The 26753-nt window shown below is 41.6% G+C and overlaps 1 protein-coding gene across 1 annotated transcript in view; it reads right to left on the bottom strand.

The window, feature by feature from the left end:
* The window catches only part of TTC7A (tetratricopeptide repeat domain 7A), a 405643-nt gene that overhangs the window by 183004 nt on the left and 195886 nt on the right, over positions 1-26753 (bottom strand). The window contains exons 12-14 of the mRNA XM_069768639.1: positions 9879-9996; positions 5768-5825; positions 774-846 (exon numbers count right to left, since the gene is read on the bottom strand). Of these exons, the coding sequence (XP_069624740.1) occupies positions 774-846; positions 5768-5825; positions 9879-9996 (249 nt within the window). The remainder of the gene's footprint in view (positions 1-773; positions 847-5767; positions 5826-9878; positions 9997-26753) is intronic.

Genomic DNA, 26753 nt, shown 5'->3' with positions numbered 1-26753 from the left:
CAGAAAACTGGCGCAGCAAGAGAGAAGTCTTGGAGACGGAGGTGGGAGGTTCAGATTATGGAGAATGTTAGTCTTAGATCAATTGCAGAGCATATAGCACGGGGAGGGTAAGACAGAAATGAGGGAGGAGATATAGGGTGGTGCAGAAGTGTGGAGAGGTTTGTGGGTGAGAGAGATAAGTTTATGTTGTATTCTGTAGTGAATGGGTAACCAGTGCAATGACTGGCACAAGATGGAGGCATCGGTGAAGGGGCTGGACAGAAATACGACTCTGGCTGCCACATTTAGGAATGATTGGAGAGGAGAAAGTTTGGTAAGATGGAGACCGATCAGTAGAAAGTTGCAGTAGTTCAGGCGGGAATGAATAAGAGCGACAATAAAAGTTTTTGCTGTTTCAATAGTAAGAAAAAGTCGGATTCTAGAGATTTTTCAGATCCAGGTGACATGAGCGAGCAAGTGACTGGATATAGGGAGTATATTCAACTGTCGCCCGAAAGGATGTGATAATGACATCATAATGGATTATTGCAAAACTCAGCAAAAATTACAAATCAGGTGACCGTGCAAGATTTGTGATGGCCCTGAATCCAACAAACTGACTTACTGGTTGGATTCAGAAGTGAAAACATGCAAAATACGTTCCTGAAGGATTCAGTCCACTGCCACAGCAGATGATGGAAATCCACCATTATCCACCGCTTGTAGGGCAATGTCTTGGGAAAGCAGAAGAGATAAGTCAGCAATCACTTCTCACATTAACTCGAATTGCTTACCTGTCTTACCAGGGCCAGCTGAAGTGATAGGTACAGGATAATCTGGGGGTCCTCTGGATCTAGGTCATGTGCTCTGTAACAACAAAAAAGTTTCTAAAATGGGTATCAATGAAAAAAGGGATATGAATGTCGGATTAGCTCCTTCTAACCCTGTACAAATGAGACCTTCTAGATCAGTGTTCCCCAACTCCGGTCCTCAAGAGCCACCAACAGGTCATGTTTTCAGGATTTCCTTAGTATTGCACAGGTGATAATTACATCACCTGGACAGGCAAGCATTCAATCACCTGGGCAATGCTACGGAAATCCTGAAAACATGACCTGTTTGTGGCTCTTGAGGACCGGAGTTGGGGAACACTGTTCTAGATTAAGCCTGTGGGTCCTGCTTTCCCCACCCACACAGGGTGACAGACATCATTCCCTGCAGCTTTCCATTAAGTCCTGCTATCATTTAAACACACTCTAAAAGTACTTAAAGGGAACCTGGCACCAGATTTTCCACATATAAAGTATGGCCAGCACCTTTAAGGCCTCTTTTGCAGCATTCTAGTATGCTGCATGTATGTCCCCAATCCGCTATGAAAAGCACAAAAAAGAACTTTTTGTTCTACTCACAGACGGTGCGGTCCGATGGACGTCTCTGGCCTTGATCCGGTAGCATGCAGCATTCTAGTGTGCGGTAAGTATGTCCCCAATGCCTTATGTACTGTATCCATTGATGTGGATTAAGCGTCATCCACAGTGTCCCCATTGTGCAGTGCATTGCCCTCTGCCCTGCCTAGGGCAGTCCAAAAGTTTGTAGTGCGCCTGCACGGCTTTACCAACAAGTCAAAGGTGCTCTATGTCCTTTTCCCGGCGCATGCGCTACTACAGTACTTTTCTCTGCCCTCGGCGGGGCAGATAGAGGCGCACTTGTGCAGGAGCGCGATGGGGGACACTGTATGGATGAAGGACGCATCATCCACATAAAGCAGAGAAGGAGAACAGCGATCGTCAGAATAGAGGAGGATTCGGATCAAGACCAGAGACGCCCATTGGAATGCGAGTGGCATCAAAGTACAGTAGTACTCATACTTCATGGGTAATAGGAACACCATAAAGAAATGTTTTTTTTTTTTTAAATGCAAAACGCTGTTTTTTGATCACCGTACCTCCCAAAAAATACAATAAAAAGTGATCAAAGAGATCCACATGCTCTAAAATGGTACTAATTAAAACTACAGCTCACCACATAAGAAAACAAGCAACACAAACCCAACAAGCTACACCCATCTAGTTTAAAAAGGCTGCGCGGCTGTACTGGTGATGGGTGCCACAGATTCCACTCCACAAACACGATAAAAATAAAATTGGCACTTGAAAATAGATGGCACCATCTTTCCAGCAGGTAGTACACTTCTCCAGCCCCTTTGCCATTTATATGGGCTATCAAACGCATGACAAAAGGTATCCTTGTTCTGATGAAGGCCATATGATTGGCCGAAATGCCATCAATATTATATACAATGGATAACTTGTGTGAAATAAAATACAATCACTTTTTTTGCATATATTTTGGAGTGCCAATTTTATTTTCATACACCTATCTACTTTTCAGAGAAGTCTGGTCAGAAGTGGTCTTCATGGATGAATTGCCCCAAAAGCCAGACCTTCTATATGGAAAGAAGACTAAGAGACTCAACAATGCATGAAAACATAGGAGCTGGGGAGCAGAAAAATGGCAGCAAGTGCTTTGGACTCCTTAATCAAAATGTTTGTTTGCAGAAGATCAAGAGAGCAGCACAATAATGAGGGTCTACAGGCAGCAGTGAAGCATGGTGGAAGCTCCATGCAAATTTGAGGCTGCTATGTCTTCTCCTGAGGAAGAAGCCTTTGGACTTCGAAACGCGGTGAGAATCTGAATAAATCATCTGTTAGGGGTCGAGTTCCCGCCTCTGCACAGGGGGAATCTCGGGCCATCTCCGCAGCGGTCTCCCATTCCCATTCTTCTCCTGCCACAGTGGAGCCTGCTCAGCACAGACGTCGGTTCCAGCGTCTCGCTCAGTCTGACTCTGTACAAAGAGTTACTGCTGCTTTTCCTGCTTCTGCCATTGGAGTCAGTGCTGGGCAGCGGCGAGCAGACGCTTCTAGGACTAAGTCCTGCTTTTCTCGTTCTGAGCATGCCCATCTCTCAGTGGAGATCGAGGGTCACATGATCAGTTTCTGCACCTAAGGCCATTGGTCCTTTCAGGAAGGTCCTGTAGGTGCTCACGCTCGGTGGCAGCCTCTCATTGGTCCTTCTAGGAAGGTCCTGTACGTGCTGCAACTATTTAAGGCTCGCATGGCCGCACGGCCATGCACTAGTATTGTTCTATGTTATGTGCTTTGCGCCAGTGTGGTCACGTAAGATTGTGTTCAGGGACCCGGCTGAAATAAGCCCCTAGAATGCTGGCACCTCCGGCGAGGAGTTTTGTGTGCATGCATGACCACTGACTGCTCTCTGTTTGGGCAGTTAGCCTGTGCCTCTATGAAGTCTAACAGGGCACAGTGCTTTGCTTTCACGGCTACTCGGTGAATTAACTGAGTTAGTCCATACCGCCATATAGTGCCGCCGTTTGCTAGCAGCAGGTTCTCCTGCACAGTGGACCCCGGGTTGCGAACACACCAATAACAATAAAAACATCTATATTTACTCGGTGCGTTCCGCTAGCCTTAACATCATCAAGTTTTATCTTCTACCTGCCTGGATGTTTAATTGCACAGTAGCGCGGAGGATATCCACAAAATTTTACCCGGTTTTTATCTGATAGGTCACTAGTCTGACCCGTGGATCTGCGGCACCTGTCGACCTACAGTTAGGTCCATATATATTTGGACAGAGACAACATTTTTCTAATTTTGTTTACAGACATTACCACAATGAATTTTAAACAAAACAATTCAGATGGAGTTGAAGTTCAGACTTTCAGCTTTCATTTGAGGGTATCCACATTAAAAATGGATGAAGGGTTTAGGAGTTTCAGCTCCTTAACATGGGCCACCCTGTTTTTAAAGGGACCAAAAGTAATTGGACAATTGACTCCAATGCTATTTCATGGACAGGTGTGGGCAATGCCTTCGTTATGTCATTCTCAATTAAGCAGATAAAAGGCCTGGAGTTGATTTGAGGTGTGGTGCTTGCATTTGGAAGGTTCTGCTGTGAAGTAAACATGCGGTCAAAGGAGCTCTCTATGCAGGTGAAACAAGCCATCCTTAAGCTGCGAAAACAGAAAAAACCCTTCCGAGAAATTGCTGCAATATTAGGAGTGGCAAAATCTACAGTTTGGTACATCCTGAGAAAGAAAGCACTGGTGAACTCATCAATGCAAAAAAGATCTGGGCGCCCACGGAAGACAACAGTGGTGGATGATCGCAGAATAATCTCCATGGTGAAGAGAAACCCCTTCACAACAGCCAACCAAGTGACCAACACTCTCCAGGAGGCAGGTATATCAATATCCAAATCTACCATAAAGAGAAGACTGCATGAAAGTAAATACAGAGGGTTCACTGCACTGTGCAAGCCACTCATAAGCATCAAGAATAAAAAGGCTAGACTGGACTTTGCTAAAAAACATCTAAATAAGCCAGCACAGTTCTGGAAGAACATTCTTTGGACAGATGAAACCAAGATCAACCTCTACCAGAATGATGGAAAGAGAGAAGTATGGCGAAGGCGTGGTACAGCTCATGATCCAAAGCATACCACATCATCTGTAAAACACGGCGGAGGCAGTGTGATGGCTTGGGCATGCATGGCTGCCAGTGGCACTGGGTCACTAGTGTTTATTGATGATGTGACACAGGACAGAAGCAGCCGAATGAATTCTGAGGTATTCAGAGACATACTGTGTGCTCAGATCCAGCCAAATGCAGCAAGACTGATTGGTCGTCGTTTCAAACTACAGATGGACAATGACCCAAAACATAAAGCCAAAGCAACCCAGGAGTTTATTAAAGCAAAGAAGTGGAATATTCTTGAATGGCCAAGTCAGTCACCTGATCTCAACCCAATTGAGCATGCATTTCACTTGTTAAAGACTAAACTTCAGACAGAAAGGCCCACAAACAAACAGCAACTGAAAACCACCGCAGTGAAGGCCTGGCAGAGCATCAAAAAGGAGGAAACACAGAGTCTGGTGATGTCCATGAGTTCAAGACTTCAGGTAGTCATTGCCAACAAAGGATTTTCAACCAAGTACTAAAAATGAACATTTTATTTAAAATTATTGAATCTGTCCAATTACTTTTGGTCCCTTTTAAAAACAGGGTGGCACATGTTAAGGAGCTGAAACTCCTAAACCCTTCATCCAATTTTAATGTGGATACCCTCAAATGAAAGCTGAAAGTCTGAACTTCAACTGCATCTGAATTATTTTGTTTAAAATTCATTGTGGTAATGTTTATAACCAAAATTAGAAAAATGTCTCTGTCCAAATATATATGGACCTAACTGTACATGCCTTTTGACTAGATACATCAAGTGAGTGCAACCTGATCGTGTGTCTTGATATCTCCCTCGGATAAGACCCCATTTGCGCTTTGTTTTCTCCTACAGTATTGGTACTAACCCCCCATAATTGTCATAAATAGGGGCAGGAGACCAAATTATGAGAGGACTATAAAACCATATCTTACCTGCGAATGCATAGGTTATAATGAAGCTCTGTCTCGGTCAATATAAACCGCACAGAATAGATAGAGACTGGAAAATGCTCCTTATTGAGTCGAGATTTATCCTCCCCGAGATAATAAAATGCATTTAACAATTTTTTGTCTCTCGTTCCACTTCAATGAAAGAAGTTTAATTTCGTTTTTTATTTCCAGCGTTTGGTTAAGTCTGATAAGTCCCCGGCTGCAGTGAGGTCTGATTACGTAGCTTAATTTCAGGAGTCCAATATTATGACGTTAATGCCATGCTTACTTTCAGCTCCACAAAACGAGCGTGATTAAAGAACATGTAATAATTATTTTACCTTTGTAGCGCCTGCAGAGCTTTCTTACTCCAATCATCCTGAGTGCTTTTCTGAACAGCTAGAAAAAAAAAGACAGATTTCTCCGGTGGTCAGCTAAACACAATAAATTCTCACCAGGCAAAGAAAAGAATTAAAAGTTATGGAGACACTAATTCAGCGGCTAATATTTATCTTGTAGGAGTGTGGCGTATAAACAGGCGGACACGGTTTATATACGGTGAGTTATAATGTTAGGCCCGTGCCAGATACACAAGGGGGGATTCTTTTTTTTTGTGGAATGTGAACAGGTTACGGCCATAAATGATGACTTTGCACATTTGTAAAATTCTCCAGGACCCAGGCCACGCTAATATAAAAAAAATAAAAGACATGAGAGCCACATAAGGTGCTATAAAGAAGCGGCCTAATCTATTGTAACAATAAAGGACATGTTTTTTTGTGGCCCTTTATCATGTGCGGTATTTTTTAATTGGGGGCAGATGATGGACAGGTCTGGTCACACGCTGCTCCATTAGTAGCCATTGTTGAGGACCGGAAGCCTCTGCTGTCTGTAAGGAAGGCTGCACTAACACATGTGTAGCTACAATCAAAATTGTTCAATCGCTATTGCAAACTAGGTTTATTGACAAAACAATTAATATAGCAAGTGGTTTTCTCCAAATTCCACACGAAATGCCACCTTTACCGATTACTGCAGTCTCAGACTTATCCAACATCTGCATGACAAGTGTCTTTAGTACTTAGTAGAACCTCTTGGGCTGTTATGACATGATGTCTCTCTGGCTGTTATATTCTGCTTCCCCTCTACCTGTGGTTTCTCCAAATTCTCCAAGTGGTTTTCTCCAAACTCAGCACAAAATCCACTTTTACCAACTACTGCAGTCTCAGAATTATTCGTCACCTTCACGACAAATGTCTTTAGTACTTAGTAGAACCCTTGGGCTGTTATGACCTGCTGCCCCTCTGGCTGTTATGTCCTGCTTCCCCTCTAGCTGTGGTTTCTCCAAATTCAGCACAAAATCCTACTTTTGCCAACTACTTCAGTCTCATATTAATTCAACACCTTCATGACAAGTGTCTTTAGTACTTATTAGGACTCAACGTGCTGTCGTGACTCGCTGTCTCTTTGAATGGTATGAGCTGCTGCCCCTCTGGCTGTTATGACTTGCTGTATACATGGCCAGACACCAGCTTCTGGCAGCATAACTGAGGAATCTTAGGGTGTTCTTCATGCGCTCACAAAATTATAACGCCAACACGTTTGCTAAGAAAAATAAAAAAATAAAGTAGTCAACCAATGGAATTTTGCAGTGTAGGAAGCCACAAACATGAGTAGCTGCCATTCAGGAACTATAATTATGAAGGCAAAAAAATGATAATAGTGCATCTTTTTTCAAATATAAGCCCAACTGTGATCCCACCTCTAATTACCCTCTGAGTGCCCATATGCCAATGACACTAAGAAAGGTTTCAAGCGCTAGAACAATAGTAGCCTGGAGACAACGTTTAAGTATCTCACACTACAATGGCAGCATAACAATCGGATCCACCAGGAACTGTCCACACCAACGCAGGACCACAAGTGGCTAAAGAGAGGTCACGTTGTCTGGCAGATGCTTGGGGTACTGTAGGATGTAACTTTGTATTTACATCTCATCCTGCCATTTAACAATAAAGTTTAAAGAAGTTTTCCAACTTTTTAAAAAAGAACAAAAACTGTTGCAAATGTAATAAAACATAAAACAAAATAGCTGCCAATTACCTCTCTTCTTCCGCTGTGACCCAGCACTAATGTCTCAGTGGTTATTCCAGGTTTTCTTTACAAGTGACCAACATGCAGCGAGCCATATATTACTGGCTGTGACCACTAAGGCCACGGATTGCCTGCTGCGATCACATGTGGGCCACAAAGACTGGGGGCACCACAACTAGATTGTTACTGGAAAGAAGACATTAATAGTGTTTCTTTTTTTTCTAACTTTTGCAGCTTTTTTATTTAGATAAGTTGGATAACCTCTGTAATGGATTTACCTTTATAGTGTGCTGTATTGTGACCAATGAGTCAGGTTTCGCCCTAAATCCTGATAAAACGGTGTTCACACGGAACCTCTGATGGAGTCATTGAGTATAAGGTGGCAGACAAGGTGGGTTTCGTTTGAGCTTTGTCGGCATTTGTCTTTTTTAGTCGAGCATGTATCTGTGTCTGCTTAAAAAAGACGGACATCGACAGAATAGAGGCCAGATAAAGCAGAAAAGTGACTTGCTCTCCCTGAATGGTTCCCTCAGGGGTTCAATCTGAATTCCATTTTTCAGGGATTTTCCAGAGCTCCCAAACAAATCGGACATGTGCGTGCAGCCAGATTTTTGTTCCCGGTTGCAGTAGGACCCACATCAATCAGACTTTTAGAGCAAATTCTGTTGTTCTCTGATGGACCAAAGCCTTTAAGATGTGACGTTTTATGTATCTGGTGTACTTGAAGTTTGTGCTGTACCTGATATACAGTGCATAGCTGCAATACGGCTTTGTGTAACTGCTGCAGCGTTAATTAAAAGGATCCCCCCGTGGCGAGCGCTTATTTTATCTTCAATTGCAAAACTATGGCTCCCAGCAAGCGTCTGTCAGAGAACGCTCGGAGTTGTAGTTTTAGAGCAGCTAGTAAACAGGTGGGAGCAGATTTCACGTCCTCAGACATCCCATGTCTAATCATGCCCTAAAGAACAATAAGTGCAAGTGTTATCAGTGTATTTCATTAAATGCATTCGATGACTATCACCATAAAACCTCACTGCAATAATGAAGCTTTTCTCGGCATGATAGCAATAAACTCGGCATCACGTTATTATGATAGAACACCTCGTAATGCAGAACGTGAATATAAAAAGTGACAATTGCAAGTGAGATATATGTAAGCCTCCTAAACTGCTTAGCTGTGGTCCTGGTTAACCTGGGAGTGGAAACTACGAGTCTACAAGAGTGTAATTGTCTCCATCTACCCACTTGGTCCCAGAGGTTTAATTACTACGCACCTCCGCTGACTACAACATGAAGGCGTCGTATTAAAACAGACTGAATATAATAGAACGTTACAAGAACTGGAGCTGTTAGGTTCATTGTGGTGGCATTGGGTTACACCGGGTGCAATGGTTCTGCTAACCTCAATCGTGCTCTACTCCAGACCAGTCAAGTCGATGTAAAATCAATGTTGTGGGTTGTAAAGAAATATTGAAATGTTACTGATATTGTGCTGAACATGAACAGTGTCCAGAGATGGCAGAAAGTCTTCCAACATTCTTGTGAAGTCTTTTGGAAGCCTTCTTCAGCCCGGAGATGTAACCTCGGACACACTTGATCCGCGCTATCTAGCAGATCCCTCAGGATTCCTGGCCTTCACGCTTTCATACAGGAATTTGGGAGTACTGCGCTGAATCCACAGATTGGCTGCTGGCCGGAGGAGCGAGTTTGAGGAAAGGATGGTCAAACTAGCCTTATTAATAATACGAGAGACAAAGCCAGGGACAGGGTCGGGAAAAAAAACAATAATCAGGGTAACAGCCGGGGTCAGAAACCAGATGATAAGTCAAAGGAAAGTCTCTATAAGGCAGTGAACATTTTTACAGCTTTTTATAGTGCTTTTTGGAAAGAAGGATCCCACTGGATAAAAAAATTATCGCATTTTAATTTTCTAATGGGAATCTCCAAGTGATCAATAGAAAGCCAAGAGAAAGTGTTTTATTGACCATACATTACATAAATGCCAGTGAAATCCACAGGCTGCCGTTATAACGCACAGATGTGCTGGGTCTTCTAGAGAGAAAAAGCTCTTTGTAGCTTCCCCTCCGGTTTAATACTGCAGATCCTAAACACATATCTAACAGTTCATTGTCTCCCAAAACTGAGTTTTCTAGCTTCCCCTCTATTACTAAAGTCTATTCCTTCCATATAAAAACACCCACGATCAATAATACAAGTGGACATAAGCTGTGTGCTAATAGAGGGTGTTGGGATATGATTTGATTTGAGCTTTTTATTTTATTTTTTTATTATTATTTCCTTTTATTATAGTAACAGGACATTGTGCAGATCCCATTCACAGTAAGCACAGTATCTTACCATCTGTAGCCTGGAGGCTGTAGACCAGTCCCAAAGCAAGATATCCTTTCGCAAGTGATTCTCCAGCTTCTTCCCCCATCTCTGTTACTTGTTTGGCAAAATCTTCTCCTTCTCCCAACTAGAAAACAATGGAAGCATCAGGAACAGATCAACATTTTAACATCCACAGCCATAAAGGAAATATATAATGTGGATCCAGCTTAGAAACAAGAAAGTGTCTCAATTATTCGAGCAGGTGTATTGGCCACTTTATAAGTCTTATGGTTTTTTTTTTACTTTTGTATTGGCTGCGTCTCTTCTATCCCGAATTCAACAGCTCATAGTTATACGGCTCTGGCAAAAATCTAAAGACCACTGAAAAATGTGCAGTTTTCCTGATTTTTCTCTTTATAGTTATGTTTTTGAGTAAAATGTAAATTGTTATTTTAGTCTATAAACTTCTGACAACATGTCTCCGAATTTCCAAGCAATACATTTTGTTGTTTTTTTTCTGAAAAGGAGAAATGGTCAAAATAAAAAAATGAATTGCTTTCAGACCTCAAATAATGCAAAAAAAAAAAAAACAAGTCCATAATCATTTAGAAACAACAATACTAATGGTTTAACTCAGGAAGAGTTCAGAAATCAATATTTTGTGGAATAACCATGATTGTTAATCACAGCTTTCATGCGTCTTGGCATGCTTTACACCAGTCTTTCACACTGCTCCTGGCGCAAAAATGTAAGCAGTTCTTCTTTGTTTGATGGCTTATGACTATCCATCATCTTCTTCATTACATTCCAGAGGTTTTCAATGGGGTTCAGGTCTGGAGATTGGGCTGCCCATGACAGGGTTTGATGTGGCCGTCTCCTAATTTTTGCCAGAGCTGTATATAATAAGGCTGTTGAGTTCAGATCAGGAAGCCCAAAACCGGTGTGGAATTTTTTGATTCCAAGGGGCTGTGATATTGTATACGGGGTGATGAGGCGGGGAATAAAATTAAGGATATAGTAACCTAAAACATGTTACTAGAGTGCCCAAGTCTGAGAGCAAGAATGAACGCAGGAGATTAACTCAGTGTTTGTAAGAAAATACTTTTTCCATCAAGAATGATAACTTGTGTGCATGCATTAAGATAATGGCTTGCAATCATTGAAGAACCATTTATGTATCCACCCTTTATGGAGGACTGATGTCCCGACGCTGAATTCAGAACGACATCAGCATAGGGTTTGTTTGTTCTCTACCTGTGGATTTCTTCTACACTTTATGGCCAAAAGTATTGGACACATCCAACCTAGAGGAGCTTTTATGATATTCCAAATTCATAGACATTACTGTGGAGTCCCCCAAAGGCGGCTATAAAAGCCTCCACTCTTCTGGGAAGGGTTTTAATAAGAGTTTAGAGAATTTGTGTCCACTCATCCAGAAGAGAATTTGTGAGATCAGGCACTGATGTTGGAGGAGAGACCCAGGCCCACGATCTCCATTCTAGTTCATGCCAATGTGTTTGATGGGGTTGAGGTCAAGGCTGTGTACAACCGATCAAGTTCTTCCACATCAGACTCATCCAACCATGTCTTTATGGACCTTGCTTTGTGCATTGAGCACAGTCATGGGGAACAGAAATGGTCCTTCCCCAAACTGTTAGACGTTACAATTTTCCACTATATCTTGTGCTGAAACATAATTTCCCTTTACTGCAACTAAGGAGCCAAGGCTGATCCCTGAAAACAGTCCCATATCATTATCCCTCATCCACCAAACTTTACGGTTTGCACAATGCATTTTACACCACTCTCTCCAATGCTCAGCATTGTGCTTGGTGATGTAAGGCTGCATGCAGCTGCTCGGCCATGAAGCTCCCAGCACCGATGCAGTTTATGTGCTATGTTAATACCAGAGGCGGTGTGGACTCTACAGTTATGGAGTCAACAGGCAGTTGGTGACTTTTCTGCCCTCTGCTCCTCAGCACTGGGTCCACGCTCTGTAACGTTACGGGGTCTCCACTTCATGGCTGAGTTGTTGTCCTTCCTCTTCTTCTCAATAATATCACTCACAGATGATGGGAAAAAATTTAGGAGGCAAGAAATGCCATGACCTGACTTGTTAGGCTAGGTTCACATTGCATTAATGGGTTAACGCTAACGGACAGCGTTGCATGGTGAAAATTTCGCAATTAACGCGGTGCAACGGGTCCGTTAGTGCACCCATTGACAGCAATGTTATTTCTGCCTGTAGCACATCGCTTGCGCGTGCCATTTTCAGCACGCGCTAACGATGTGCCGTTCTGATGCACGCACATCCGAGGTCCGTTCCTCACTAGTGCAGATCGGGGATCTGCGCTAGCGGGGACGGCGAACGCGGACCAAAAAGAAACATTGCGTTAGCGCAATCCGCTAGCGCTATGCGCTTAACGGATTGCCCTAACGCAATGGGAACCTAGCCTTACACCAGTGACTCTTATTATAGGACTATCAGTGAGCTCTTAGGAAGGAACCATTTCTTTCTTTCATCAATGTAAATAAAGGCAGATGGCATGACGAGAGGCCGGAATATTCTCGCTCAGTCCTTGATGGGAATAATGCAGGGAAGAACACTTTGAGGCACAGGTTTACGGAGAAAGAAAGGGGCAAATTAAATTTAAAAAATTGTGATCTCCACCTTGAAGAAAAATTGGGCACCTGGCAAAAGATCTGGGGCAAGTGCCCCTGCTCCCTGGGCCTAGAAATACTATGGGATCTTTGCATGATTTCATAATCAATGATCGTTTTTATTTTTCGCATTTTAGAAGCCACTGAATCTACAGCACACAATGGCTTTCAGTGCAGCTGTCGATCTAATGAGCTTTTCTACATGTCGACCCTTTGATGAATACAATTATTTTTCTTGTTCTGAATTAGGCGTGCTGCTTTGTGTGAATCTAACTGCAAATTGTAAAATCTGTGTTGCTTTTCATGCCGAGCTATTACACCACATACAGCACATAAAATAATTGCCGTGTAACCATCTCCTTTGTGTTGGTTCCTATCCCCCCGTTTATAATTTGGGCGTTCTGTTAGATTACGAGAACTTCTCACCATCTACTTCACAGCGGCCGGGTTCAAATGAACGGCTCATACAAATGTGTCATTTAGATATATTATAGAGGGGTCTGGGCCCATCCAAGACTCCTCTAAACACAAGAATAACCTGGTCCAGATTCATAAGACGAGATTTCAATGAATCGAAATCTGACAAAGATTTGTATAGTTGAGTTGATTGAGCAATATTCTAGGAATTGATGCATGGGAAAGGTGGTCTTGTTATAGTTTTCAGTATAGGAAAAAATAGTTTTCCAATATAAGACTCTGATTGCAAGTTTGACTCTTTCCGAGCATGTAAACCCAGCTTTCGTGGTGGGCAAAGGTCGGCTGCAGACGAGCGTATGAAAAATCGTCGGCATTCCATCCAGAAAACTCAGACGATTTTCATCTAATTTTCCTCAGATTTTCATGAGTGTGCCATCTATCATGGTAGTGTTGGGCCTTTGGGAGCTAACCAGGTCCATAGAACTAGGGGCACCTTGGTCTATCCCTGTCCCCCGGAATATTCCTGAAGATGGAGACGTCAAACTCTTGTGCCTTAATATGCTCCTATATCAACCATGATATACCCTCCTCCACTCAGGGTAGTGGGAAGCTGAAGTGTATAGGCACACACTAACCAGACAAACGAGGACAGACAGGGAAATATGAAAATACCAATCATAAAAAATACACACACCAAACAACAGAGAGGGACACAGGAGAATTAAAAGAAGGAGAAACCAAAGTAGGAGAGTATGAGGATGTGCACAAAGGCAAAACTCCAAGCAACGATCTCCTGAACAATCTCCAAACATGAACTCCAACTACAAACTATATCTTGGTACTGTGTTAGCCAGTACAAACTACAAACTACACTTCCAACTCCAGAACCAGGCAGTTAGAACTAACACTGGCAATCCCTAAGTGCCAAAGGCGATCATATATAGAAGGAAGTGGCCAACACTGAACAGCTGAGACAATCCAGGTAAGAAAGCTACAGGAGTTTCAACTGAACAGATTAACCCCTGCATTGCTAGCAAGGAAAAAACCTGCACTGTTTAATATGATGGTGAAGTACTTGTAACCAGTACAGGAAAGCGTGAAACCAGACGTCACAGTCTTCTGGCCCCTCTCTGTTGCTTTTCATGGACAGTAGGACCGAAAGAAAAACTGTTCATCTGAACAGCCCCATTGAATAATGTGTGCCAGTGTGCTGTCCGTGTGCTGTCTGATATAAAATCCAACAGCACAAATCTAATTTATCATTTGCATGAGCCCTGAAGGTGATGAAAATGGACAATTTCAATCGTAATAAATACTGGTAGAATAGATGAAACTAGAAACTGGCCACAGACTTTAGAAGACTTGTTTGGCCGACCACTGTCTCTTCTACTCTTCCTCATATACCTCCCACTGAAATGGTTGACTTTGGCTGACATTAATCAATGGGCCTTAGAGCCTTAAGGGGAGTCTGTCACCTCAAAATTTTAAATGTAACCACTTAAACATTCATATAAGAGACTTAGTCCTTACAGAAATCATACCTAATTCTATCTAATGTGGATGGTCACCCTAAAGCAGTTGTTCCATCTTCAACCTTCAGAAGCGCACCAGTCCCCAGCCTTCCAACTTCTTGCTTGCTGACCAAGTTAGGACCAACAGCATTGTCAAACTACAGGCACAAACTGTGTGCTTTCGCGCTTCAAGCAGTGGCAGCTTTGTATTTGAGGATCACAAGGGCAATGAAGCTGGCCAGATCCAACGATCCAGAAAACTGTAGAGCGACGCATGGAAAAGAGCTTGTAAGTGCTGCGCTCATTGCGTAGGAACCAGCTACCTCTGATAAGACTTCAGAAGTGGCCGGTAATCTAGGTAACAGGCAGTAAACAATCAAAAATAAAATCCCTGCATTGTTGACAATGAGAAGAATTTTTAATAACAAGTAATTTGAAAATTTTCTTATTTCAAGAAGAACTTTAAGATTTTACCCATTTAAGATGATGAGACAACCACTCTAATTTTAGTAACAGGAAAGATCAAAAAGCTTCACAGGACCCTGGTCCAGCGGATGCTTCGGTAGTCCATGTGAGCCGGATCACTGTCCTGGGAACCGTCCGCTGGTATTTTTTTCCTGATTAGTAGGTCCAACATGACACCAGCTGTACCACAACTATGACGGCGTACCAGGCCTATGAATCAGAGAAGGCGCTGAGGAATCTGGCAGGTACAAGGCTGTTCACAAGACTCTGGTCCGAGAGCCACGGAATACAGACGTCATCACCTGACCAGGATCTTAGGACCAGGGCTGTGAAGTCGGAGTCCATTTTGGTGGAGTCGGTATAAAATGGACAGACTCCTAAAATATTTAATACATTGGGTACAACAGTACAATGCAGGATGTGATGTAAATGTTTTCATAATAATTTGGTAAAGTTATGAAATGTCCTATAACTGTCTGTTCTGTTTCTGATCTATGGATCTAGGCTTTTAGTTGAGATGAATCCGTGCTGCGCTTTATGTACATGTTCAGTAGAGAAGCAGGGCTGTGGCGTTGGAGTTGGAGTAATGGAGGAGTCTGAGGCGAAGGTTTGCCTTACCGACTCCACAGCTCTGCTTACGACTCTTATTGATCATCGATGTAACACGGACTAGCTGTAAGCATCACATATCATTTGATGGCACTGCACCCACTCTGTGTCACTAACTCCCACTTGGGTAGCTGATCGAGACCATATAAAAAACATGCAAAATAAAAAGCCCCTCATTAAAGTTCTCCCTCAGTATGACTGACCAACGAGAGAACATGTGGCCTCATCCATGGCACAGAGAAGGGTCACAGTGTGGTTATGGTCTGCTCCCCCTGCATGCATCACGCCTAATTAGCACGGACTTAGCCAGTAATGTTAATCACGGATCTATTACTTTACATGAATGTATAGCATCTGTGGTATGGTAATGCTGAGCTCTGTGCGCCGTGTGAGTTTAGGTACAGAGGTAAATCGCCGGCATAGCTGACGCAGCTGTCCAGCATGAGCAGCCGAGGAACAGATGTCATGTACAGAACATACCACGGGAGGTTATGCCATGTGCTTTCTGCTACTACAGGATGGAGAGCATAGCTCAGATGTCCCGGGATTTACACCCAACCAACAAAGCCTCTACATGCCACAAAATCATATGATGACATACCAAAAAAATAATTATATATCTATTATAACATGTATTCATTTATACAGTGTGGAGGATCTAGCCTGATCGATGCTTCTAATCCTGATTTCCTATTTTCATTTCATATATGTGTGGTTGGACTACGGGGGCCCAAAAATAAGTAAATGCCCAAAAATTATCTTGTAGCTTACATCAGATATTTTACTCCAGTCCTTGAATGGGATAATATTGGTGCATGACAGTTGTAAAATACGCCTAGTTGCTTAATGAATTAAGAGCATCTTTCTTTACACAACGCCAGTCTTCAAGAGGTTGTGCAGCCTTAGGTTACAGGTCTGCAGTCACGGTATGTATTGCATGCTGTTAGGATTCTCCGGTGCAAGCGGTGGCAGAGGCTGATGCGTAATCCTAAGTATGTGATTTGCATACATGCAGTCGCGTGCCAACTAAACATGTGTAACCTTGCTCAATGCAAGTGAAGTGAGGGAGGTCAGACAAGTCTAGTCGGAATGTGGCTGTAAGTTTGAAAAACACATACCGGTACTTGGATTCACTCGGAATTTAAAAAATTGATTTATTTTTTTCTTCTATCTGAATAACATCAACCACATCTATTATTGGCACACTAAACATGCGATTATGCTGCAGCGCAGATGCCACGGCCGGCACCTGCCTGCAGAAGATTTTTTGATTTTTTTTCTTCAGTATGTACAGATATTCATGCAAACTAGGGCGTAGGTCAGTGAGTTATCAGTGACCTGTCAGCAGTCTGCATTATGAATATCTAGTCAGAGAACCACATGTAGACCCCCACAGGCCGCCCCGGGGTACGAGCATACCATTAACTCAAAACTCAAAATAAAGGTTAAACAACAATCACAAGATGGATTTCATCAACCAGGTATCATTAATCAGTATAACGGCGCTGACCTGACACTGTCTGCAGGTTACCATGCACAATCCTACTGACAGGTTCCCTTTAAGGAGTTTTTCTGAATGTCATTTGGGATTGGGAATATTTACTGGATTTCAAAACAAAGGCACCCAGATATTTACGACTGTAGTGGAAATTTACCCTTATGGTTGGGGCTCTGAAACGAGGATATTCTAACACTAGGGACCCAGAACAAGAAAATACTGACACATTGGGTTCTAGAACAAAGTTATATTGACACTTGGGTTCAAGTAAAAGAATACATTTACACTTAGGGTGTAGAACAAGTAAATCTAACACATAGGAGTGTAGAACAAGTATATACTGATACTTGGGGATCCAGAACAAGGATATGCTAACACTTAGGAGTGTAGAACAGGTATATACTGATATTTGGGGATCCAGAACAAGGATATGCTAACACTAAGGGGTGTAGAACATGTATATACTGATACTTGGGGATCCAGAACAAGGATATGCTAACACTTTGGGGTGTAGAACAAGTATATACTGATACTTGGGGATCCAGAAAAGGATATACTAACACTTAGGGGTGTAGAACAAGTATATACTGATACTTGGGGATCCAGAACAAGGATATGTTAACACTAAGGGGGGTAGAACAAGTATATACTGATACTTGGGGATCCAGAGCAAGGATATGCTAACACTTAGAAGTGTAGAACAGGTATATACTGATACTTGGGAATCCAGAACAAGGATATGCTAACACTAAGGGGTGTAGAACATGTATATACTGATACTTGGGGATCCAGAACAAGGATATGCTAACACTTAGGGGTGTAGAACAAGTATATATTGATACTTGGGGATCTAGAAAAAGGATATACTAACACTTAGGGGTGTAGAACAAGTATATACTGATACTTGGGGATCCAGAAAAAAAGATATACTAACACTTAGGGGTGTAGAACAAGTATATACTGAAACCTGGGGATCCAGAACAAGGATTTGCTAACACTTAGGGGTGTAGAACAAGTATATATTGATACTTGGGGATCCAGAACAAGGATATGCTAACACTTAGGGGTGTAGAACAAGTATATACTGAAACTTGGGGGATCCAGAACAAGGATATGCTAACACTTAGGGGTGTAGAACAAGTATATATTGATACTTGGGGATCTAGAAAAGGATATGCTAACACTTAGGGGTGTAGAACTAGTATATAGTGATATTTAGGGTTCTAGAAAAAGAATATACTCACACTTGTGTCTCCAAAACAAGGATACAGTAGCAATTGGGGCACCAGAACAAGTTTATACTTCCACTTAGGGCTCCAAAATAAGGATACCGTATATTGACACTTGGGTCAATATACTAATACCAGGGGCCGCAGGAACATTGACACTTAGGACACTTAACAAGGAAACAGTGACACTTAGAGATCCAAATCAAGAATACACTGACACCTCTGGCTTCAGAACAAGGATATATTGACACCTAAATTTTCGGAACAAGGGTTGACGGCCAATTAATGTCCCAGAACAAGGGTGCACCGATGCTTGGGACCTCAGCACGATGCTGTATTATCATAGGATGCCTAAGAAAAACGGTACATTGATCGAAAGCATTGGAGAACAATGACTGATTTACACTTTCACGAGCCCAGAACATTAACAGTCACTTATTATACAAAGAAACCTGGTACCATGCAGTTTATATAAAAAAATATAACTTATCACGAGGGGGAGGGGGGTCCATTTAAAATAGTCTGTAAAGTGGTGATGGAGGAACATAACATGGAGAGATATGTCACTCTAGAGAAGACTAATGGTTTATGCTTTTCATTAGCGGAATGCAATTCAATGGTAGGAGATGTGAAATACTGTGGGGAAGTCTCACTCGCCGAGTCTTATCCACTTAATAAAGTCATAATCGGCTTCCTGGTGAAAATGTCTGATTATCAAGTTATACAAAGCTGTATTTAGGTGTAAGGCTTAGATTTCCCCAGACCCTGAAATGTTCAATTTGGGACAAAAACTTTTGATTCCAACTGTTCCACTTAATTGAGAAAAGTCGTTTCTGGGATGAATTAATGAATTGATGTTGAGTTTGGGACATTAATGTGATTTTAGGTGAATTTTGTTTCAAGTGTTTCTTCCTAAGTTCTTTACTAAATGCTGTAAATACTGGACTCAATGAGACGTTATTCGAGCATGCTCGTGTGATCGAAAAAAATCTGTTCGAGACCCCTTGGCTGCATGCAACACATGCAGGGATAGCCTAAAAAACAGTGTTGCAGTTGTCGAACAGCCGTGTGGACTCGAACATATTTTTCGAGCATATTTTTTATTTCTATTTTTAAGTTGGAGAATTCTTCCCCAACATAGTCAAATAAAAGGTAAAAATATACAATATAGAAATAAGGAAAAATAATGGCATTGTCCGTTCAACAAAAAAATCAAATGGGGAAATACACAAATAATTTCTTTCTCAATATTCCTTCCTAATATTGCTTAATCCATCCCTAATCAGGCTGCCATCCTTTCCTCCATTCTTATTTTTAGTAAAGGGAATCCGTCAGCAGGTTTTTCCTATGTAATCTGACAGCAGCACGATGTAGGGGCAGAGGCCATGATTTCACGCACACCCTTTGGAATAAATAGCTGCAATCAATCATGTCCTAACCATCGACAAGCTTCTTACACCTCAACTGGAATATTGGATGTCTCTTCTTTTGCAAACTTCTCCAGGTCTCTCATATTTGAAGGTGTAAGAGAATGGTCAACCATAATATGCTGAACAGCCATGTTGTGGCTAGTAGCCATCTTGGACAATCTGTAGTCAACTAACTTTGCCGGTAAAGAGCTGAGGCTCTCCTCAGAATGGAAGTATAAAATGACATCAGTGCCATTAGCATGTATGGACGGAGTCCAGGAAGACTAATAGGAACAGCTGTAGGGGAATGCGATTGTTAATAAGTGGCATAATGTGCTAATGAATAGTATATATGTTGAATTGATATAGAAACCAGGACCATAGGGCTGTCAGTGGTGAAGAGTTATGGGAGCAGGCTAAGTGCAGGGATGTGAGTAAAGACATTAGCTAAAAGGAACATGGAGATTTATACGATTATAAGGAGATTTATAGGCAATACTCATCAATTTTGTCATGTTGTGTCATTGAATGCTTTGTTCTAAAATCTATATGCCTTTTGCCGCACTATGTAGTTTCCTTTGTCTAACTATGTATGGAAAGCCTTCATATTGTCGTCAGGGGCCAGACCACCCACTGCTTTCTGGTCTGGACAACCATGCGTGTCTGCGTGCTTCAGCTAACCTGTCTTATGTATCTGCTCTGGTTCGTTTCTCTAATAAACCTCAGTCCCTGTTTCAAAGCAGAATTGTCTACAGTGTCTTCTCAGACTATGCAAAGCTCTCAGGACTTTCTAACAGAAGGCGCCTTCACCCAACAGCAACTTTAAGATCTGTTCACAGGTGTTCAATGGGATTTAGATTTGGACTCATTGCTGGCCACTTCACAACTCTCCAGTGATTTGTTTCCATCCATTTCTTGGTGCTTCTTTAAGTACGTTTGGGGTCATTGTCCTGCTGGAAGACCTATGACCAAGGACACAAACCAAGCTTTCTGACATTGTGACCCTAAGCCCGTTGGTAATCTTCAGAGTCCATGATGCCTTGAACACAGTCTAGGCACCCAGTGCCAGAGGCAGCAAAACAACCCCAAAACATCTTTGAACCTCCACCATATTTGACTGTAGGTAAAGTTTCATCTCCTAGATCACAGGTGTTCCTGGCTGTCATTGTGACTGAATAGATGTTAACCTTTTTCTTTTCTGTTATCACCCCAAGTGATTCTGTCAGACATATTTTTGAGGTTTTGTGTGAAATTACCGTATGTCCAATTTGCCTTTTTATCTCTGCTTTTTTTGGGTTTGCTCCAAAGCAAATAAACATGTTTATAACAAAACATGAAGCGCCAATTTGCATAAGAAAACGTGTATTTGCAATAATTTACTGGGAGAAATAATTCATTTTCTGGAACAATTTTGAGAGTGCCAAAACTTTCGGCCATGACTGTATCTCATCAGAGAAATCTGCTTCTTTCTCAGCCAGGACTGACCATTCATTTTCAAAATTCTTTTCTCAATTCTTTGGAAAAATCTGTATTCAATGAAGACAGATTTTTACATTACTGACGAGATGATAGTTCTTTTTTCTAAGATTCTATAGAATGTAGAACGGAGGAGTGTTGGCTCTTGGTCTTCCATTCTCCTCTCTCCCCTTTACATAGAATCTTATCAGTAGAAGCTGTCATCTCTGATCTCTGCATTCACTGAATACAGATTTTACCTGGGAATTGAGAATTTTGATTATTAATTATTAGTTCTGGCAATATAAATCTAATCAGTTTAATGTGTACAAGGGTCACCCAACTCACCCCTGAAAGAAAAGAATAATATGTCATGTCTGATTTCGGACTGCTGATCATTTTGATTTTGGCGACATAAGTCGGTGCCAGATGGGTCTGGCAGCATCTCTCTTGTAGAGAACACATGAGCAATCAGGAGAGTTGGGAAAGATGTCGGCATATAGTACATAATTTTTATATTGTAGCATATGATCCCATTGTACAGAACATAATCATAATTATTCTCTTGAAAATTCCATAATAACTCAATAATTCACATTTTACATAATAACTCAATAATTCACACTTTGCATAATAATGCAATAATTCACATTTTGCATACCAATTCAATAACTTGCATTTTAAATCTTTTTTTTTCTTTTTTATCAAGAGACTGATTTGCTCCATAATTAATTATTGCAGAAATCCAGTATATAAGTTAAATATGTAAATTGCCCATTTTAGCTATCCTCATTTCAACCCTTCCACATGTACAGGGCTTTCAGAAGGCTCAGTGTGAAATATGCAACAATACAGCACCTAGGAACATCCTGTATGCCAGATGCACATTAACGTGGTTGAGATATAAGCCACTAGAACTGGAGCATGAAATCCAGACATTAATTCACCTTTAACAAGCAGTAATCATTAGAACTTCAGCTTACAATCCTGCTCTCTGGTAAGACACAGCTCAGACTTCTCTGTATTCTTATTCACCATTTTTGCAATTTCATGAAAAGACTCTATCCTGGTATTACTGATAATAGAGTAGAAGACGGAGGCCGAAAGTGTTAAATGATCATTCCTGATCACTTCTACAAACCGGTGGATAACGGGAAGCACAAAGGTTTCACCACACGCATCAACCGGTTAGATGAGCCAACCTCACACGAACCAAGAATAGGTTGGCCGAGAATATGGCTAAAATTGCCAGGCAAGTCAATACGGACTTCAGATAGATTGCTAAAAAAATGTTTTTTTTTTAATTTATAATTATTTTTTTTTTTCAATCAATGGATAGTTTTACAGGATAAGCAGGGAAACTGTGCAGCCCCTGACAATATGCAATTTACATATTTTTAACTATCTAAACAAAACATGTTCTCTGCATGACCAAGTGGTTTTTAGCCCCATATCGGACATCGGTGTGTCTGTGTCATCAGTATTTTTCTGAAATCTTTGACAAGGCCTCCCTATACATTAAAACAATCCTAACTACCATGTAATATCAGTAATAAAAAGGGCAACCTGATTTCTCTTGGCATCTTCCCAAAGAGGTGTCCAAGACTGCAGAAGTCAAAGGGCAACCATGTAAACACTGGTCACATCATGACCTCTTTGCAGCAGTTCTACAGGCAGGAGACACTGGTAATAAGATGATGCTAGTGTTTGTTAGTTCTTCCATAAGATCCAGAAGTTTCAAACAAAAAGAGAAGAGCTCCAAGACTCCAGAAGAATTTGATAAATCTTACCAGTGGCACTGAAACCTTGAAAAATTTCTTGTGTGTGACACCGGGATGCTGTGTCATCAGATGGAGTCCTAGCGTTCGACCATTCATTTAGGAAAAGAATAAAGATCGCTAAAAAAGGGCATGATTATGGCTGACAAAAGTTGTCAAGAATGTATTAGGCAAGGTTCACACAAATACAATGCCCTACACTGATCATTATGTCAAGGTTTCCATTCAGAATCCTCAAAAAAACGTATCATGATGGGAAGCCAGATAGAGCTCAAATGGAGCCATTAACTTGACCAAAAGCGATGGAGTCAACATGGACATAATATGGCCTCCATCCTGTCCTGGCAGCATTCGTCTTTCAAACATTCATGTCTGCCAGGACGGAGGTCAGATACTGCCCATAGTGACTCCCGTTGGCTTCGTTCAAATGAATAGCTCCGTTGGTTGCGATCAAAATATAAATTTTTTGGGGATTCTGATGGAAACTCTGACATAGTGCTCGGCACTCAGCAGTGTGTAAGTGTGAAACTAGCCTTATATTGTTTTTACTAAAGCTACTTGTACTTCCAGATTTGTGACCAGGAACTGCATTTTGACTCCACTTGAGTTTGACAATCCTTTTATCCCTTCAACACTCTACTGAACTGAAAGTTGTTGACTACACACCTGACATCTGGTTTACCAAATTTGCCCTGCTTTGTCCACCAAAGTGATTATTCTACAGTATAAAGAAGACAATTAGACGAATGGTTGCCCAAGGAATACAAGGAGAACTGTCAGACTCCATAAAGGGAGATGCTCCTACAGTGTGACTCCTCACTACGGCTCCTAGAGGGGTTTCCCATTTGTATGACACCTCTTTATAATGTCCAAATGTCCTAATAGGGGAGGAGAAGACCGACAGTACTGCTGTGAAGTTGTACGTGCTGGAGGAAAGGACCGCAGTCCTGACCCAATATGGACATGAAACCTAGGCGTCGAAAAACATGAAGAGTAGAAATTCTTCTTGCAATAAGTGAATTTTATTTTGATCCAGCATGTGATACATATGGTCCAACGCTTCGACCGACACCGATCTTTATCAAGGATATCTATAAGAAGAGCCGGGATAGAATACATTGATGCTGCAAAAAGATGTCCTTGACTCAGACTGATGTTGGTCGAAACACTGGACTACTGTATATGTATCACTTGTCGAATCAGAATAAAATTCAGTTATTACAGCAAGAATTTCTACTATTCGTATTTTTCGGTGCTGAGGTTTCATGTCTACAAATATCCTAATAGGGCATATTGACTGGAATAGTCTTCATGGGAAAACTTCTTCAACTTCACTACTCAACTTGGTACCAACTTACTTGCCACTGCCCAAACAACATTTTTACTATTTTGGACTTTGTTTAACCAGTCTACTTAATGAATACACCAAATTACCAATGTTGCGGTCTATTTAGGCAAAATGCAAAACAATGATTCATCATGGTACATATATACTGTATACAGTAACATAAGAAAACAAGGTTGACAACAAGATTCTGCAAAAAAAATAGGAACTTCTCCTCATGCACTTATCTCTGGAAGGACGTGAACTGCCAGGTTTCCATACACAGCACAAGCAAAATAAAGCAGTTATGTTTTTTTAGGCTATGCAATGCGTTTACAGGTGGATTCTGGGCAGAATAAGAGTCCTTGTGTACATAGTATTAGGGTAAATGTCAATGTGTTTTCATAGTTTGCCATCATGTCCTCTAAAGACACATTCACACTTTCAGTATTTGGTCAGTATTTTACCTCAGTATTTGTAAGTCAAACACAGGAGTGGATGAAAAATGCAGAAGTGGTGCATATGTTTTTATTATAGTTTCCCTCTGATTTTTCCACTCGTGGTTTTGGCTTACAAATACTGAGGTAAAATATTGACCTAATACTGAACGTGGCATAAGTCAATATATTTTGAAGGTATAAAACACAAACTGACTTCTCTTAGCAGTATAAGTCAGCAGTTCAAGCTGACATTGAGCAGCTGTGCCGGGTGGTTTGACAGTCAGCACAAAATGGCTGACCCAAGGGCCGCCGACTGCACTGCCGAAGGCTTACAACATTAGTAGGCGTGAACAAAAAAAAGGTTACATCTGTTCAGTCACAATGACAACCAGGAAAAGACTTGATCTAGGAGATGAAGCTCTATTTTGTGGGACTTCCCGAGACTATGCAGTAGACTACTTACTAACTCGTAAGCGTAAATGTCACGGAAACTTTTGCGAAAAGGAAAACCTCCCGAAAGAGAAGTTGTCAGATTAATCGGATTTGTCAAGAAGTGAGTAAATCCTCCCAAAAAAATATGTACAGTCATGGCCAAAAGTATTGACACCCCTGCAATTCTGTCAGATAATACTCAGTTTCTTCCTGAAAATGATTGCAAACACAAATTCTTTGTTATTATTGTCTTCATTTAATTTGTCTTAAAGGGACACTGTCACCTGAATTTGGAGGGAACAATCTTCAGCCATGGAGGCGGGGTTTTTGGGTTTTTGATTCACCTTTTCCTTACCCGCTGGCTGCATGCTGGCTGCAAAATTGGATTGAAGTTCATTCTCTGTCCTCCGTAGTACATGCCTGCGCAAGGCAATCTTGCATTGAGCAGGCGTGTACTATGGAGGACAGAGAATGAACTTCAATCCAATATTGCAGCCAGCATGCAGCCAGCGGGTAAGGAAAGGGTGAATCAAAAACCCCGCCTCCATGGCTGAAGATTGTTCCCTCCAAATTCAGGTGACAGTGTCCCTTTAAATGAAAAAACACAAAAAGAATTGTCCTAAAGCCAAATTGGATATAATTCCACACCAAACATAAAAATTGGGTGGACAAAAGTATTGGCACTGTTCAAAAAATCATGTGATGCTTCTCTAATTTGTATAATTAACAGCACCTGTAACTTACCTGTGGCACCTAACAGGTGTTGGAAATAACTAAATCACACTTGCAGCCAGTTGACATGGATTAAAGTTGACTCAACCTCTGTCCTTGTGTACCACATTGAGCATGGAGAAAAGAAAGAAGACCAAAGAACTGTCTGAGGACTTGAGAAACCAAATTGTGAGAAAGCATGAGCAATCTCAAGGCTACAAGTCCATCTCCAAAGACCTGAATGTTCCTGTGTCTACCGTGCGCAGTGTCATCAAGAAGTTTAAAGCCCATGGCACTGTGGCTAACCTCCCTAGATGTGGACGGAAAAGAAAAATTGACAAGAGATTTCAACGCAAGATTGTGCGGATGTTGGATAAAGAACCTCAACTAACATCCAAACAAGTTCAAGCTGCCCTGCAGTCCGAGGGTACAACAGTGTCAACGCGTACTATCCGTCGGCGTCTGAATGAAAATGGACTGTATGGTAGGAGACCCAGGAAGACCCCACTTCTTACCCCGAGACATAAAAAAGCCAGGCTGGAGTTTGCCAAAACTTACCTAAAAAAGCCTAAAACGTTTTGGAAGAATGTTCTCTGGTCAGATGAGGCAAAAGTAGAGCTTTTTGGGCAAAGGCATCAACATAGAGTTTACAGGAGAAAAAAAGAGGCATTCAAAGAAAAGAACACGGTCCCTACAGTCAAACATGGCGGAAGTTCCCTGATGTTTTGGGGTTGCTTTGCTGCCTCTGGCACTGGACTGCTTGACTGTGTGCATGGCATTATGAAATCTGAAGACTACCAACAAATTTTGCAGCATAATGTAGGGCCCAGTGTGAGAAAGCTGGGTCTCCCTCAGAGGTCATGGGTCTTCCAGCAGGACAATGACCCAAAACACACTTCAAAAAGCACTAGAAAATTTTTTGAGAGAAAGCTCTGGAGACTTCTAAGGTGGCAACCAATGAGT

Source organism: Ranitomeya imitator, chromosome 5 (genome assembly GCF_032444005.1).
Source record: "Ranitomeya imitator isolate aRanImi1 chromosome 5, aRanImi1.pri, whole genome shotgun sequence".
NCBI lineage: Eukaryota > Metazoa > Chordata > Amphibia > Anura > Dendrobatidae > Ranitomeya > Ranitomeya imitator.
Note: the sequence above shows the minus strand (reverse complement) of the source record. Positions and strands in the feature narration are given on the sequence as shown.